The 17,404-nt window shown below is 43.4% G+C and overlaps 1 protein-coding gene across 1 annotated transcript in view; it reads left to right on the forward strand.

Annotated features, from left to right (window-relative positions):
- The first annotated feature begins 4,670 nt into the window (after positions 1–4,670).
- The window catches only part of LOC127060289 (NADH-ubiquinone oxidoreductase chain 5-like), a 173,982-nt gene continuing 161,248 nt past the window's right edge, over positions 4,671–17,404 (forward strand). Inside the window, exon 1 of the mRNA XM_050981970.1 lies at positions 4,671–4,701. Coding sequence (XP_050837927.1) covers positions 4,671–4,701 — 31 coding nt within the window. The remainder of the gene's footprint in view (positions 4,702–17,404) is intronic.

Consider the following 17,404-nt stretch of genomic DNA (forward strand, 5'->3'; position numbering starts at 1 on the left):
AATATTATCTATAAAATATATAAATAAAATGTCTTCATGTTTCTGTTATTTATTATTTATTAATATTTAATATTTATTATTTTCGTATTTTTATGTTTTATAGAAAATAATAATATATAAAACATAATATGATATTTCTCTCTATCTAAAATGAGTATAAAAATAAATTATTTTTATACAATTATTCAGGAAATAAAAAGAGTTATTTTAAAGAGAACTTTCTTCTCCTCAAAGCACTACTTCCCTCCCAAGATAGAGATGTTAAAATTAAAACATATATATATATATATATATATATATATATATATATATATATATATATATATGAAACTGGCCTAAAGCTTTCCTGTGAGGAGTCTGTGCCCAAGAATTATCCAGTGGAGGATAGGGGCTTCCTATTGATGTTCATTTTACACCTCATCTGGCTAGGAGTGCATTTCAAATTGATATGTTTGAACTATCTTTCTAAGGGTGCTTTCAGTTCAGTTACTCTCTGCCTTAGCTCAAAAGACAGAGTGGACAAACACAAACCAAACACTTCATGTATCACCTGCCAGAACTCCTATAATTATATCATTATTTACATAATAATAAATATTATTATTATATTACTGCTATATTATATTATAGTACATTACTGCTATATTATATTATGTATTACATAATTATATTATATTATATTATATTATATTATATTATATTATATATCTATATATATTATATATTATATTATATTATATTATTATTTATATTCTATTATATTATATTATATTATATATATTATACTTACTATTATATTTCATTACATTATATTATCATCATATATTATATTTCATTACATTATATTACATTATATTACTGCTATATTGATATTACTGCTATATTACTGTATATTATATGTTATTCTGTTCTATTCTATTCTATTCCTGCTCTATTCTATTCTATTCTATTCTATTCTATATTCTATTCTATTCTATTCTTACTGCTATAATTTTTTAAACAACGAAAATCTTTCATTGCCACTACTTTTCCATTTCAAGAGTGATAGCAGGCCTGCTGACAAAAGCTGCCATTTGGAAATGGTGTAAAATGCCCAAGTTTTAAAGCACAGTCTCCTGGGATTCCCAAACTTTATGGTACTTTGGTGGGAAGAGTTAAAAAGCTCCCTGTCGTGCTGGTTGTGGTGCTGCACCCCTGAAATCAGTTGGCACATCCCATTTCCTGCAGATGGAGCACAAATGGCACATGCACAGCTGATGTGCCCTGGCACTCAGGGAATGAGATTGCATTTGCCAGTTAGCCTGCCAGCCAGAAGCCAGATTTAATTTGGAAGAGAATGGACCACAGTTGTTTAGAAATAGCAAGGAGCAGATTTGAAATCATCTTCTGTTCCTCCCTGTTCAGTCTCATCCTCTAATTGGTAAATGAGAGTCCCAATCAGCTCAAATCACAGGAAAAATGTGTCTCAAGCAGCCAGTGAGACAGAAAACAGAGGTACCCACTCCTTGATACCATGATCTTGCAGCTGTTTGCAAGTCAGATTTAGCTAATCACAGGGTCCAGGGGAGCAATTAGTCTCTCTTTTTAGGTTCCATGTGTAAGTTCCAGTAGAAAAGAGCTTTTTTCTGCTTGCTGCCCTGATTATTTTTGCATGCTCTTAACTATTTGCCATTTTATCCACCAGAAGGGACATATAATGACATTTTATATGTTTGTAGATAAACATGGCTAGACTGAACAGAAAACATTTTGAATTGAGTGTAGCAAAGTGCTTGGAAGTAAATTTTCTGTGTTTATTAACCATGGTGCTTTTCACTTGCCTGTATTTCTTCCTTGGTAATGTACCATCCTTCAGTCTGAATGAATTCCTGAAGCCATGATCCTTAAAAGTGAATTAAGACTGTCCCAGCCTCTAGACTTTGAGGTGCTGGCACAGGGCTCGTTTTCAGCTGGCAGCAGCTTGGTAACCAGCCTTTCCTCTTGAATCTGGGCAACCTCAAATGACATCTCAGTTTAGGAATGCCTGGCCTGACAGTGGGTGGTTGTTCTTCACAAGGAGATGGCTTTGGATAGTGCCCTTCCATTCCCTGTTCTGGGAGGGATGGGTGGCAGAAGGTACCCTGAATATGTGCAGTGTTTGCAGGGAATGCCCTGACAAAGGAGAGGAATGATGAGGAGGACTCCATTGATATCAGAAGGCTAATTAATTACTTTATTATACTATACTATTCTATACTCTATTACACTATGTTACATTTCATCTCAACTGAATCTGCCAAGCACTCAACTCTGCACACACCTGCTCTGAATCTGTGACTGTCAGCCAACAGTCCCACACACACACACACACCTGGCCCTGACTGCCAAGGAACCAAACCCCATCACTGTGGGTAAATAATCTCTACATTGCATTCTACTTTTGCAACACACAGGCACAGCAAATGAGATCAGAATTGGTTTTCCTTTTCTGAGGTTCAGAGAATGTGAATCTCAGAAATATTCTTGGGAAGAATTGTGCCTTGCTTTTCTCTGTGAAGGTGAATTTCTCTGTGAATGATGAGGAGGACTCAATTGATATCAAAAGGTTAATTAGTTACTTTATTATACTGTACTATTACATACTATATTACATTACCTCTAAACTGACTCTGCCAAGGATTCAACTGCACTGCACTGCCCTGAATCTGTGACTGTCACCCAACAGTCCCAACACACACACCCACCTGGCCCTGACAGGGCAAGGAACCAAACCCCATCACTGTGGGTAAACAGTCTCCACATTGCATTCTACTTTTGCACAACACAGGCACAGCAAATGAGATCAGAATTGTTTTTCCTTTTCTGAGGTTCAGAGAATGTGAGTCTCAGAAATATTCTTGGGAAGCCATGCCTTGCTTTTCGCTGTGAAGAGAAATGTGGCTCCAAATGTGTAATGGAGTTTTTAAGTTCTTGAGCATCATTGTTTAGCTCTGTATCTTGAAGAGTGATCTGTCAGAGCTCTTGCTTTCCATCTGATGGAGCCCCAGACATGCTCAGGCACTGAACCTTGGTGCCCTGGTGCCTCCACATTATTTGCACTGACTGGCTCCTGTCAGCTCTGGTGTTTAGTGCCCGACCTTCTGCGCCTCTGCCCCACAGGCTCCTGTCCCGTGGGCTCCACCTGCCTCCTTGGTGGTTTCTGCTACTGCCAGATTATCTGAATTGGCAGCTGGAAAATACATCAGACCTGTTTTTTCAGGTGTTCTAAGGACATTATTACATATAGTTATTGCATCTTCACTTATTTTTCTGCTGTCTGCCAAGTCCATTTCAAAGTGTGCATTTTACAAACTGCTGTGTGTTTCTCACGGCTCTTAATGCTGCTTTTAAAGTTGGTTTTCCTTGGCTTTAGTCTGCCAGGCTGCCTGGAGCTTCAGCATTGGCTTTGCAGAAGTACACTGATGCCTGAAGGCATCTGAGCATGTTGAATAAAGCTCTGGGCATCACTGGCCTGGGCCTGAGGTGCTATCCATGGCTTGGTCTTCTCTTGAAAAATGTCAGGGTTGTAAATACATCTTAGCTGAAATATGATCCAGCCATAGACCAAACCTCATTGCCTCCCACCAGGCCAGGTTTGACCCTTCCACACCTGAGCTGAGACCTGCCAAAGCCCACGTGGTGTGTTCTGAAGGCAATGCAGGAGCCATCAGTGGCCATGGCGAGGGGCAGATGGGTCACCCCCTGCAGGACCTGCCCAGGGAACCTCTGGGTCACCCCCTGCAGGACCTGCTCAGGGAACCTCTGGGTCACCCCATGCAGGACCTGCCCAGTGAACCTCTGGGTCACCCCCTGCAGGACCTGCCCAGTGAACCTCTGGGTCACCCCATGCAGGACCTGCCCAGTGAACCTCTGGGTCACCACATGCAGGACCTGCCCAGTGAACCTCTGGGTCACCTCATGCAGGACCTGCTCAGGGAACCTCTGGGCCACCCCATGCAGGACCTGCCCAGTGAACCTCTGGGTCACCCCCTGCAGGACCTGCCCAGTGAAACTCTGGGTCACCCCCTGCAGGACCTGCCCAGTGAACCTCTGGGCCACCCCATGCAGGACCTGCCCAGTGAACCTCTGGGTCACCCCATGCAGGACCTGCTCACTGAACTCTGGGTCACCCCTGCAGGACCTGCCCAGTGAACCTCTGGGTCACCCCCTGCAGGACCTGCCCAGTGAACCTCTGGGTCACCCCTGGGGAGGAGGAATCAGGGTTACACTGGCTGTCCTTGCCATGCACTTGCCTGTCCAAAGGGGGATGGTGCCTTGGTGACAGCTTGGGGAGCCACCTGGAGTAAACTGACACAAGTGACTTGAATGACACTTTGGAGATATGGTAACCATGGAAACCTGAGGGAGAAACAGTCTCTCAGCTTTCAGTGCCTGGTGGTTTAAAAACCCTTCATTGACACTTTGAGGTGAGAGCCTGAGTACCAGATACAAGCTCTTTGGGGGGCACACAGAAGCACTGGGATGAAGAGAGGAGCAGTCAGGTTCTTCCATCAGCAGTGCATGGCTGGGATGAAGCAGTGCTGTTGATTCAAACTGCTGTTTTCACACAGTGGGATGATAGCTTGGTTTTGCCTGGCCTCTGTATTGCCTCGTGCCTTGCTGAGTATTTCAGCTAGGAATGGGCTACAAACATGGGAACCAGTGAGAACAGGGCCAGAACAGGTAGGGTTAGGCAGCCATGGAGCATTTATCAATGAGAACAGGGCCAGAACAGGTAGGGTTACACAGCTCTAAAGCATTCATCTCTTTAGAGCTACAATGGTGTAACTGGTAGAGGAACTGTGAGGAAGGCAGACTGTTCACTTCTGAAGAGATGCAGCTGTGCAAAAAGTGTGCCACAATTCAGAGCAAGCTTGAATTCCACAAAGATAGCAGCTCAGTACTCTGCAGCTACCAAAAGAGCAAATAATAAAACAAACAAAAAAAAAAAAGCTTTTATGAAAGGAATAGATAGAAAATAAAATTATGTCAAACAGACACAATGTCAAGTGGCAAACAATGACAAACACAGTGTTAGCAGGCCTGTGAAACTCCTTGCCAAAGACTGCATTTGCAGAGGAGCCTGTGGGATGCAGAGCCTGCACAGCATTAGGAGGAGGCATCTATTGAATCTTACTAGACAGATAAATAAGATTAGATTCAGGAAATACCTTGAGCTGGAAATGGTGAGGGCTGTGGGAGTACTTGGGAAATGACAACACTTGCCTAGCTCTTATTTCTTTCTGGGTGTCATCTTCTGGTCCTTAAGAGGGGATCCTTGGCTGAATGAACCCAGGTACAGCTGCTTTCATTAGCTGGCTTAATCAGGGCATAAATGAATGAGCAAACACACAGATAGAAGTGCTTGTTAACACTGACTGACACACACTGCAGGCACTTCTCTGACAAGTGTGGCTCCATTTTAATTGTTTAATTGTAGTAATACTCATTGTGGAAAGTGGTGTCAAATGTGTGCTGATAATCCAACACTAACTTTTTGTTTGAACAAATAATGGGGTATAAGGGAAGTGCAGGACTGTAGAGTAGTGACTATTTTTTTTTCTCATAAAATTGTCCTTCTTTTCAGACAGATAAGTAGAAAAGATAGATTCAATGACTCTGCAGACTCTGAATGTATCCTAGCATTAATTCTTTCCTGTAAACTCCTGCTAATTTTTTGTCCAGTCAGATCTGTTCCAAATTCTTGATGCTGGTTCCTGCAGTGGGCAGTTTGCATGTGAATCCCTCTGGGAGAAAGGACACTCACTTCCAAAAATTTAAAAGGTTGATTAAAACCTTACCAAAAATACAACAGAACACTGGATAGAGAAAATATTACAGCACCAGGAGCAGAGGATCTTTCCCCACATGTGCTCACCCACACCATGGAGGTTTCCCCTTTTAACCCTTTAGCCCTCCCAAAGTTCTGTCCATGGACTCCTCCTTCCCTGCCCAGGGCTGGAGATCACTGCCTGACACCTTGACTGGAGCTCAGGTGCTGCCATAGGAACGAGTGACCCTCCCAAATGTCCCACACCCAGGGCACCCCTGATAACACCACAAGGGGGTAAAACACAGCTATAAATCTATAAAACTGCTCCTAACATACATACTGATATTTGCCTTTTAATTGTGAGAGTCAGCCATGGCATTGCTCATCTGTCACAACTCTTTCTTTTGCACACTTTTGTTATTGTTGCTGTTGCTGTCCCTCTTCTCACCTCCCAGCTGTTTCCAGTAAATTGTTCTTATCTCAACCCCTGACCTTTGCCTTCTGTGCCCCCAGTTCTCCTCTCCAGGCACAGGGCAGGAATGGGAGAAGAAAAGGGAGCAAGTGGGAGTGTGGTTTTAGTGGGAGCACTAAATTGGAGAATACCATTCCTAAACCACGACAGTTTAATATTTTAGAGTCAGTTAAAATAAACAAACACTGAAGCTAATGTTCCCAGCAATCTGGAGGGAATTAACAGCATACTGCAAAGGGTGTTTCAATTACTTTTAAAATTCTAATTAGCCCATGAACAGCAGAGAGTGTGGGACAAATTCCCTGGCTTCAAAACAAGACAATCAAAAAATGACCTCAAAGGAAAGCAAAGGGTGGAGGAGGTTGTCATGAAATAAATGAAAATGACCCCATCAGTTTGTTTAAGTAATGGCCTCTGCAGAGTTTTATGTTATACTGTCCCATATTTACAATACTCTGAGAAATCAAGAGGCAGAGGAGAAGCTTCAGTGGGATAGAAAAAGCATTTTCACTACTGAAAATGATGCCAATAAAATCCCAGATGCCTAGTTGCAATGAAATTAGCTGGAAACTAGTTTGGGGTGGTTACAGTTAAAATAATAAAAACAATTGTTCTGCCTTAGACTCCACCTTTCCCACAATTATTTCAGTTCCCCAATTAATGTATAAACCAACAAGAATTTAGCTGGAAGCATTTTTGGCTTTTTAAATAAACTCTCCCCCTAAAACTTTGGACTCCAAAGGCTGTTTGTACTCTGATATTTTTGTTTATTGTGGCTGCATCAGCATGTGGTAGAAGGCTCTGCCCTGCAGCATGATCATGCTGGAACTGTGCCTGATGCCAGGATCTGAGATCTTGCTAGGAAAAACTTCCAGTGGGCAGAGTGTGGTTCTTTCAGAGCCCTTCTGCCTCTTTCACAGGACAATGAACAAAGCAGAGTCAGGCTCGTGCCACAGACCCTGGCTGGGAGTGCTGGGTTTCCATCCTTTGCAATGAGCTCTGGGTTTCCTTGGCCACTTCTGCTTCTTCCTGCTTTGTTCTGCTGTGTGACTGTGATCCCCCAGGGATGAACAGGGGGAGAACAAGAAGTTTTCCTAAGGATTCCCAGGGTTTCCCTGTGTGTTTCTTTCCCTGGGTTAACCTGAGTCTTTCTGAGCCAAGAGGACTAAGAGTACAGCATGCTCTGTGATTTCCAATATCACATTTTCAAAGCTGCCTTTCAATCACGAGGGAGCAGCAGGAGATACTAAAGATAGCAAGAACTGTGAGGTTTTATGCAGCTAATTTTTCTTTATTTAATTGAAGCCTTCCATTTATTACATTTGACTCATGGCACCACTGGTCTAAGCTGGGTTCAGAGGTTTTGACCTTTCAAGTGAAAAAAACCCTTGGAGTGATTGGACTGCCTGAATGTTTCTAGGTGTCCAGTAATAGCCATTAATGTAAATTACTTTTATATTTCATTAACTGAGCCAAAACTTACACTCTGGCCGACTGCTGACAAAGAAAAAATCCCTGTCTGAATTAGACCAAAGGAATTAAAATAAGAACCACTCAATGGCAGCAGTAAATGAACTGTAACTAACTGAGAAAGTCTCCTTCCAGGAGCCAGAGAGGCTCAGTTTGGTCTGTCAATGCTCTGAGCACACAGTTTGCATTTCCCTCCACCCCTGAGTGTCTGAACATGCCCAGGTGGGGTCTGTGTGCCCAGAGGGCTGCAGACACCTCAGCTGAGCTGCACCCAGGGATCTCTCTGGGTCTGCTGGGCTCTCACTGCCAGACCCAGCCATTTCCTCAGGGGCTGCATGTCACCAAAAGGTTTTCATCTACAGGTTCCTCTCCCTGAGTCCTCCAGCTCTGTTTGGGAGGTAATTTCTATGAAATGCTATTACTTCTTGGAAATACTAATATGAAAGTATATTAAAAAAATTAAATTAGATAACTCTCAAACAGTTGGTGGAAAAGGATAATTTTAAAAAAATGTTTACTGTGGTTGCTTATACAAAGCAAAACTGGGAAGAGTGTGTGCAAGAAAGGCTAAAGAGATGTGTACATATAGAGAGAAAAACATGAATCAACTGGTTTTCTTTGCTTTGGGGTAAAGATTTAAAAAGACAGTGTACAGCCTGGAAAACAAAATATTTTTTTAGCCCTGGTAATAATGTTTCTGTAATATTTTTAATTATCAAATTAGGCCTGCTGACAAAGCTAGGGCAGAGTCTCCCACACTGAATGAAACCCCCAATGCTGGTATGGAACAATATGTGGAGACTTACCAGGGACCAAAAAGAGTCCTTGGAGGTGGAGGTGCTGCAGTCCAGGTCCTTTCCCTTTCCCTGTGTGCTCCAGCACTGGTTTCTGCCATCTCAGCCTGGCAAGAGATATTCCAAAGGCAGCATTTCGAATGCAGTGTTGGTTTCCATCTGGCATAGAAAATGCCAGATCAGGAAAAAGCTCCTTTAGCTGATCTGTCTAGCTTGGATTCACTCAATCAAGCACCATTCATCTTGATTTCTTCAATAGAGGAAAGTTTAAAACTACAGAAGGGAGATAGGAAACACAAGAAAATAAAAAACAAAAACAAAAACCAAAAACCAAACCAAAAAAAACCAACAAAGAGGAGAAGCATCTTTATGGAGCTGACTTTACCAGTGTTACCAGGTTTTTATTCCCCATGTTCCTTTGGGATGACTGGGTTTCTCTCCCAGCTGACACACATAAAAAATCCACATTAGCTTTCCCACGATATCACAATCACCAGGTTTTCCTCTTCTTGCAGTAAATATAACTGTAAATACCCCAATGTATGTGGAATATATTTGCCAAAGCCTCATTGGACAAAGTCAGGATCCTGGACCATGCCACATGCTTTCCTTTCTGCCTCCCAAACATTGCTTTCATGCACTTTCCTTGTGCAGATTTTCATCACCTCTGTGTGCTATCTTTCCCCTTACAACACAACATCAATGATAAAACAATTGATAGTGGATTTCTCTTACAGGCCCCACAATCTTGGGGAGCTCAGACCTGTGTGGAGATTGAGTCTGAAAGCCCTTGAATTTGGATTTCCCAAGAGGCTGCTGTGTTTTATTTACATTTCCTATTTCCTGTCAGAGTGTTTTCTGACTTTCTCTTTAGGAGGAGAACAGGAGTGTGAGGCATGAACTAAAAGGCACCATAAATTGTCAGCAGCTGCCAGGAGGCAGCCTGATGCTGATCCCCTGTGCCTGCAGCCAAGTTTCCCCTTCTCCATACCTGAAACACTCCTCTCAGCTTGCCCATGGGGTTTCTTTAAACTTCCAATTGCTCCTCTTGTGCCATTCATTGCTGGGGCTCTCCTCCAAATCCCCCTCCTCTACCTGCAAGATGAAGTACAAGGCCTGGAAGATGGATGGCCCTTCTACAGGACACAGCAGCTTTTGAATTTACCATGAACCCCACTGAGAGCTGCTCAAGGGCAGCCCAGGGGAGCTGTGTACAGGCTGTCCTTCCCAAAGGGATTCTCACTCCCTCCAGTCCCCTGCTCTGGACCCGTGTGCCCCCCTGCTGCAGACAGCTTGGAGATGCACTTTCAACCTGTCTTGTTCTTTCAGTGTCAGTCTTGGGGTTTCTGTGATTGAAATGGTTCCCAAGGTATTAAAGTCTCTTTTTTCCCAGCCCCAGGACCACGGAAGAAGTTGAGATTCCTCAGCTCTGCTCTCCAAGGTTGTTTATTTTCCCTTATCTGTTCCATTCTCTCTCTGCCCTGCTGAGATCTGTCCAGCAGGTCGGGTTGGGGCACAGTCCCTGCCCTTGGGGTGCTGTTGGCTTTTTACACTAAGAACTTTGTGTGCTTTATTTACAATAATTTCCCAGTCCCTATCACCTGTGTCAGACAGTCTGTCTGTGCTCTGAACCAATCCACAAGTGTCACCATCACAGCAGGAGATGGAGGACAAGAAGAAGGAGAAGAAGGACAGGACACACCCAGATTCCTCCCTCTTGCCTCTTGAACCCCCATTCTAAATCCCCAAAATTCTACTTTTGACCCTGTGACAAATTCACTGTCATTCTACTCAAACCTTTGTGGCTTGTAACTCCTCACCCAAAGTTGGTGATTGTTTCCATGGGCTAAAATCAAAGGCACAGGGGTTTGTGACTCTGTGCCAAGGTCTCTGAGCCCCTGCCAGGGTCTGGAGTCCTCCAGAGCAGCCAGAGGCATGTCCTGGGTCCTGACATGTCAATATCCAGAAACAATTTTTAACCTGTAGGTCTTTCCCTTCTCCCTATAGAAGGGACCAGAATGGGGGGTGGGGAGCCCCACAGCTTAACTCTTTGACTTTGCATCATTGCAGCAATCTCACTGGGAGCTCTTTGATCCAAAATTTAACAGCTTCATGTTCCTATATTTCCACCACAGGTACTGGAAAGACATTGTTAAATAATGTGCCTGCATTTCACACGGTCTCTTCTGAAGTCTTTAATCAATAAAATGTTCTTTAGATCAATACAGATGTTATTTCACTGCTTGGAGCCATTTGTAAGTATATGATGGAGGTAGTCAGAGCCCAGGCAGTGCATGGTAAGGATAGCTCTGGGGCACAAGGCACTTAGAGCTCCTCTCAGACACAGCAGGTGTCAACATAAAATTGGACACACCGGCATAAAATCACAACATCCTCTCTGCCAAGCAGCTCCAGATAAGCTGCACTGGGGGAATGAGGGTTGAGTGTGTTTAAAACACTGTTTTGTTCCCTATCAACAATGTCAGCAGAAGTGTTTTGCAGATTTATGCTGATTATTGTATCAGTAAACTGTGACAAAGTCCCTTGCTGAAAGGATGGCTGTAAAATGTGTCTGGTGCCTTGGTAATGGAAAATCTAGAGGATAATTCTAATTCTGCCAGCTCATTTAAAACTAGATGAGTTTTAAGCTGCATGTCATGGGTGGAAAGTTTGGACATTGCTGATGGTGAGAGGCTGTTGTCACAGTAATGTTGGTGCAAATGACACTTAAAGGGTTGCTGAATGAAGGCTGGAAGATATTAGAACCTGGTTTATAATGATTTTAAAATTCTGGGATACAGCTTGTGCCTTCAAAGCATCACACAAACTCTGAATAATTGAGCATTTGGGTTGGCAAAGTAGATATTTTGAAATTAAACCCCCAGGTCATAGGCAGGTCTAGCAGTTTTCCTTTCTTCTGGCGTCAGGTGTAAGACTTGCACTGTCTGCTGGCAGCAGCCCTGACTTTTTGAGAAGCTCAGTGTTGCTGCTGAGCCAGCTCATGGCTGGTTTTGACCTTTGAGCTCTAAGCCATGCTGTGAAATCTTTGCATGCATCAATAGCAAGCCAGGTGTTACAGATGGGTGATGAGATGTTGGCTCTCACAGTCACAGGGTGAACATTCTGTGTGTGTCAGAGAAGTTCTGTAGATGATCAGCTGTGTTACTGCAATGTGTCCCCCCCTTGCATTGTTATCATGGGATGGCCTTGGGCACCCAGGGGCATTTGGGAGGGTGGGGTTGTTGCTATGGCAACAGCTGGCCCCAAATCAAGGTGTAAGAAAGTGATCTGCACCCCTGGATGGCCAGGAAGGAGTCACTGACAGGACTCTAGGAGGGGCTAAGGGTATAAAAGGTGGAGCATCCATTTGAAGATGAGCACCTGGCTGATAATCACAGGGGCTCCCAGCACTGTGATTTTCCCTTATTTAGTCCTTTTGTTGTATTTTTTTAAAAGATTTAATAAACTTTTAAAATTTGAAAAGTGAGCAGTCATTTTTCACATAGGGCACCACTTTGTCACAGCATCTGAAAAGTTCCCAAATGTGGCTGCCAGGCAGAAATGTGATGTGTGAACAGGAGAAGGGGAGCATCATCATCATCATCATCATCTTCTCACAGACACAGGGGCCAGGGCAGAGCAGTCAGGGTTGCACCAGGACTGGCCTGGCCAGCTTGTGCCAGGGGCGTTGTTACAACAGTAATTAGGCATGCCAGAGTTGTGTGGGAGCACTGACTGTCTTCCAAGTGCTTAATTTTGCTATCAATTTTAATTTTCATATTAATTGCCATTAGTTAAACTGATGTAATGAGCCTGGAGTGGCAGATAAAAATGACAGTGGGGGTGACTGTGAATTCTGACTCCTGCTAGTGAAGGTAGCAGCTCGTTGGTGGGGGTCTGTGAGGGCCATCAGCAAACTCTCAGTTAAAGCCTCCATTCAGCCTCAGCTTCAGTCTCTTCCTGTTGTGTTTTGAAACCACTGAATCCCTCAGACAAGTAATTGTTCATTTTGGTGCAAACTCCGTGCATTCAGACTCAAATCTCCTGTTTTCAAACCCAATTAGGAGATGGTAATTACCTGTGGGACTTGGGGCTTTGTTTGTCTGCTGGGGCAATGCAGATATTCTGTTTGTATCTCCCCTTCCAGTTATCAATAAAACACTAGAGCAAAACAGTGTTTTCCTCTTGGTGTTTTCAGGCAGTGTGATGCCAGATGAAGGCAATATTAAGAGCCTGCATGTGTTTGGGAATAATCATGCAAGCTATTAGTAATCATGCTTCACTGTTCTCCAGTGCTGCTCATGCCCAGCTTTTCTGTGTTTGACACACAAGGAGCTGTGTGATAATTCCCATCACTGCCCCTGGAATGGTGGAGCTGAGGTCACTGGGCAGCCAGTGGTGCAGTCAGAAGCTGAGTGCAATCTCTTGAGCCTCAGCACAGCTGTACTTCTGCAAACTCAGAATTTCTGAAAAACTTGTCTGTAACGTATTCTGTACCCTGGTAGAAAGCAGCCACTCCAACTCAAGGACAAGCTGAGCAGAGGAAGGATCTTGCTAAGTGGCTGTTCAGTAAAGGAGACCTGCAGAACATGGAGAACACTGATTCCTTTTGAAAAGTGCACAGAAGAGTGGATTGGGAGTCTTTTGTGACTTAGTCAGCACTCAGGTGCCAACTGCTCCAGGAGGTGAGAAGAGATATTCTCAACTCTCAATATAATTTCCAAAGGGCAGAAAAGGCAGTTGTCAGCTCTTTGATCTCTGGATGAGGATTTCCTCTTCATCTTCCCCTTCATAATGGTCCCAGCCCTGGTGAGGCTGAGAGTGTTAAGGAAGAGAATTGCTTCAAACATGCAGGTGTCTTTGAAAAAAGAGAACACTTGCCATCTGGCTACCTATCCATTTGAAAATAATTTCTTCCTCAGTGCGCTGATGAACTGCTGCCATTGTCAGGAACTGTGGTAATCTCTGTCCTACAAAGAAAATTTAGCACATTTACTGCTGCTGCACACAGCCCAGGAGTTCATAGAATTTATTAATTATAAACACTATTCCAATTCAGTAGTTTTGTTCTTTGCCTTCTCCTAAGACTTGCAGTGAGCTTGGCCTTGTGATGTGCCTGTGACAAAGGTAATCATTACTGGGACCAGAATGAACATGAATTGAGCAAGAAAGTCACACCACCAGTCCCTGGATCAGCCTAAATCTTTGAATGCCAGTTCACTGTTTGGGTGCTGAAACTGGAGCATAAATAAAAACAAACAGCAAAGGATTTTGTTCAGCTGTGAGATTCCCTGTCCCTGCCTTTGAGCATGCTGGAAATCAGAACAGCTGCAGCTGCCTGCTTCTGCACTTAGTGCTGGTAGGAGTCAGAGTCTGACCATGGGGATGAAGGAGAATAGTTCAGTGTTTGGCATGGTGACTGATGCATGATGTAGGACACTGTCCTTGCAGCTGTTTTACCAAAGTCTGTGTGCCCTGCATATTCAAACAGTGCACGTGCTTTTCTTACATTGATTCTCAAAGCTGATATCAGCAGAAATTAGAATTGCAGGAGTCCCATCCTGGAGAGAGCTGCATTGCTGTGACTCCCCTGACACCCATCTCAGAGCTGCACCCACTGACCTGATGGATCTGCCTCTTCCTATCAATATTGTCCTTAACAGAAGAATGGAGGAAATCACTACCTGTGCTCCTGATCCTGCTGCCCTGATCCCAGGGCCCTGAAGTCTCTTCTGATTGTGTTGTACTTTCTCTTTGTGACTTTGTAAATGAACCAGAGTTCATTTAAACCTGCACAGGAGCTGGTCTCTTGCTCCTTTAAGACAGCACAGTCATTTTGCAAAGGTGTGTGGAAGAAGGCAGCATTCAAGATCCAGGTTTACAAGAGGATCCAAGTGCTTGAACATGGGAAATTTTGTTTTTTCACATAGCAAATGCTGTTTGGAACATCAACATTAGTGGAGAAAGGCCCATATTCACATAATGTCCTAAAAAATATAGAATAAACTGCTTCTTCATTTCTTAAAGTTCTCAAGTCAACACCAGATTGACTTGAGTCAAATGCAGGTTACTGATCTAAGCCTTGCAGTAAATGGATTAAGAGTTATGGTCTGTGTGACAAAGAAACTGAGACTAGAAAATCTTCTTTGGACTGAAATCTGAAGAATGAGAATTGTGTTGCAACATTATTGATTCAATATTGTTCTTTTCAAAAAAAAAAGAACAATAATAACATGTTTCTGAACAAATACCAGCTGAAAAAAAGGATAAATTCTTGCCATGCTATTTGCTATTCAGACATTAGATATAACAAATTACATATTAGAGGTGTTTTTGTAGGGCATCTTCTCCCTGGAGCTATCTCAGTCAACACAGTGGATAACAAAGCTTCAGTGCATTTTTGGGATGGCCACTTGCACTGAATCTCAGCTGGCTGCCACTGTGGAGACACTCTGGAAACAGCCCAGTCTCAAACAGGAACAATGTCTGATTCCTCTGTTCAGAAGTAAATACAAAAGGTTTTCCTTTCACCATCAGATACCTGCTGAACTGCTCAGGGCTCTGTAAGCCTGCTGCTTCTTGTCTCTGGCTTTTCCCCCTCAGGGGAAATTTTGTGAAGGTTGACTTGACTGGAAGCTGAACAGTGCCAGAGTGAGGAGCAAGTCAGCCTCGTGCAGATGAATTTCAGCCAAACCTTATTTTATTTGGAGTCCCAAAGTTCAAAAACGTGAGAACACAATGGGATGACTGTGTATTTAGAGCTGCAGTGTCTCTGGGGCTGGATCTAGTCCTTCATCCCAAATGTACAATTTTGGGTGGTGGGATTCATCCTGTGGAACTGCAGACCAAAATCACTTCCATGATATGGAGACATCTGAAGACTGTAGGTGCTAGGAGATGAGATAAATCATCCTGGATTCCACCAGCTATACAGGGAGAGGAGGGGAAAACTCATGTCCAGCTTTTAGGATTTCACCTGATCATCCTCACCAGTGGCTAAAGAGCAATGTAAGTTCAGCACGAAGGAGTTTGGGTTTGCTTTCACAGGTTCTTTCAGCCCAGGAATGGAACTGCTGTCCATGAGTTCAGGGCAGCCATCAACTCCCAGGTGCAATTCAGCAATATGTTTCTGTCTGAGGAATTAATGGTTTGTCCCTGGGAAAACTGGGGTGATTGTAAAGCACTTCAAAGGATATATCAGGTGCCAGTTGGTAGTGCCAATGTGACACATTGAAGCTGGGCAAATCTGAGGCACCATGGATCAGAAGTGGAAATATTTGTTGTAGCTGGCTAGCTCTGCACTTAACTCTGGCATCCATGGTGAGAGGGTTGAGAATCATGTCCACTTTGTATATCTCAATTTTTAGTTGTGAAATAGGAAGCAGCCTTTTCCTTTCAGTTAAATGCTTTGACTTTTACAAGTGAGAAATGTTAAACAAACAGGTTGAAATCACTATAGTCCTGGGAATATTTCCTTTAACTTCAGGGAGATTTGGCTTATGGCCTGCACCATATTGTGTTGCACTGGCTCTATTAGAAAAAGAATAATGAATTAAAAGGTCACAGCTTTTTAAACTAGAAATAAAGGTAAAATATGTGTGGTGGGGTTCCTCTTTAACTGCCCCAAGTGTTTGCCATTAGGTACAAATGGGAACCCTCCAACCAACAAGTTCACTAATCTCCTTTTAATCTCATTGAGTTCTGAACATTTTCTGGAAAACATTTTTCAGAACTAATCTGCCCAGGGAGGGCGGGGAAAATGTTAAAACACACAAAAATCTGCGCAACAGGAAATAATGTTGGAAAGCTGTGAAAATCATTTATTCTTTTGAAGCGTAATGGTTTTTAATTTTCTCATGCCCTGATCTCCCTGGCAACAATTTAAAAGTACATAAGCATTCATGAATCAAAGCCATTCATGTCTGCATTTTTAATTATGTGTCATAGGATTGAAACTTTCCCTTTGATCTTTGCATTTAAAGGGATTTACAATTTAATGATTGCAATCCACCTCCCCCCCAAGCCTGTGCTTATTTCTGAGCAATGTCACAAAGGGGTCACTGTTGGACAGGGGAACACAGGCTTGTTCTGGGTGTTCCAAGCCCGAATGTCTGAAACCTGCCCCTGGTCTGGCTCTGGAGCAGATCCCTGTGTGCTGCTGGGTCTCCCCAGGGCTGGTGACTCCAGGCCTTTTACTCCAGGCAAGGCTTTTAAAACCAAAGTGACAAAGCAGAACAAGAACTCAATGTTACACCTCACTTTAAAAGTTTTTTGGCCAATCTCACAAAGCAAAAGCACACTGACAGCAGTTCCATCCACCACTGTAAGCACAGGTACCTTTGGTTAAACAATGCTGGATTATTTCAAATCCAACACCTGCTTGTGAGCCTTCAAACACACTGCACAGAGCTCCATTATCAAGCTTAGAACTCCCTAATATCTCACTAGATAAACTTTTCTGCAGCTCAGGGAGTTATTCCAGACAAGCATTAATACACAGACCATTGGTGTTTGTCCTTACTTTTCTACTTCTCACACAATTTTCCTGCTGACCAATCTCATGGCTGCTGCTGAGCTCTAACCACAGTTCTGCTGTCTCTGAGCCCTGCCTTCTGCAGCTTTCCCAAACCTTTCTGATTTTAAGGATTCCCACACATGGAGCAGATCCCTGTGTGCTGCTGGGTCTCCCCAGTGCTGGTGACTTTAGGCCTTTTACTCCAGGCAAGGCTTTTAAAACCAAAGTGAGATAAAACAGAACAAAAATAATCTGGTTGCCCATGAAGCAGCCCTGTGCTCCAGGCTCTGCCTCTCTTGCCCTGGGCAGTGACTCCAGCAGCATGGGCACAGGCAGAGGGAGGCAGGAGCACCCCAGCCATG

This window comes from Serinus canaria, chromosome 19 (genome assembly GCF_022539315.1).
Source record: "Serinus canaria isolate serCan28SL12 chromosome 19, serCan2020, whole genome shotgun sequence".
Lineage (NCBI taxonomy): Eukaryota > Metazoa > Chordata > Aves > Passeriformes > Fringillidae > Serinus > Serinus canaria.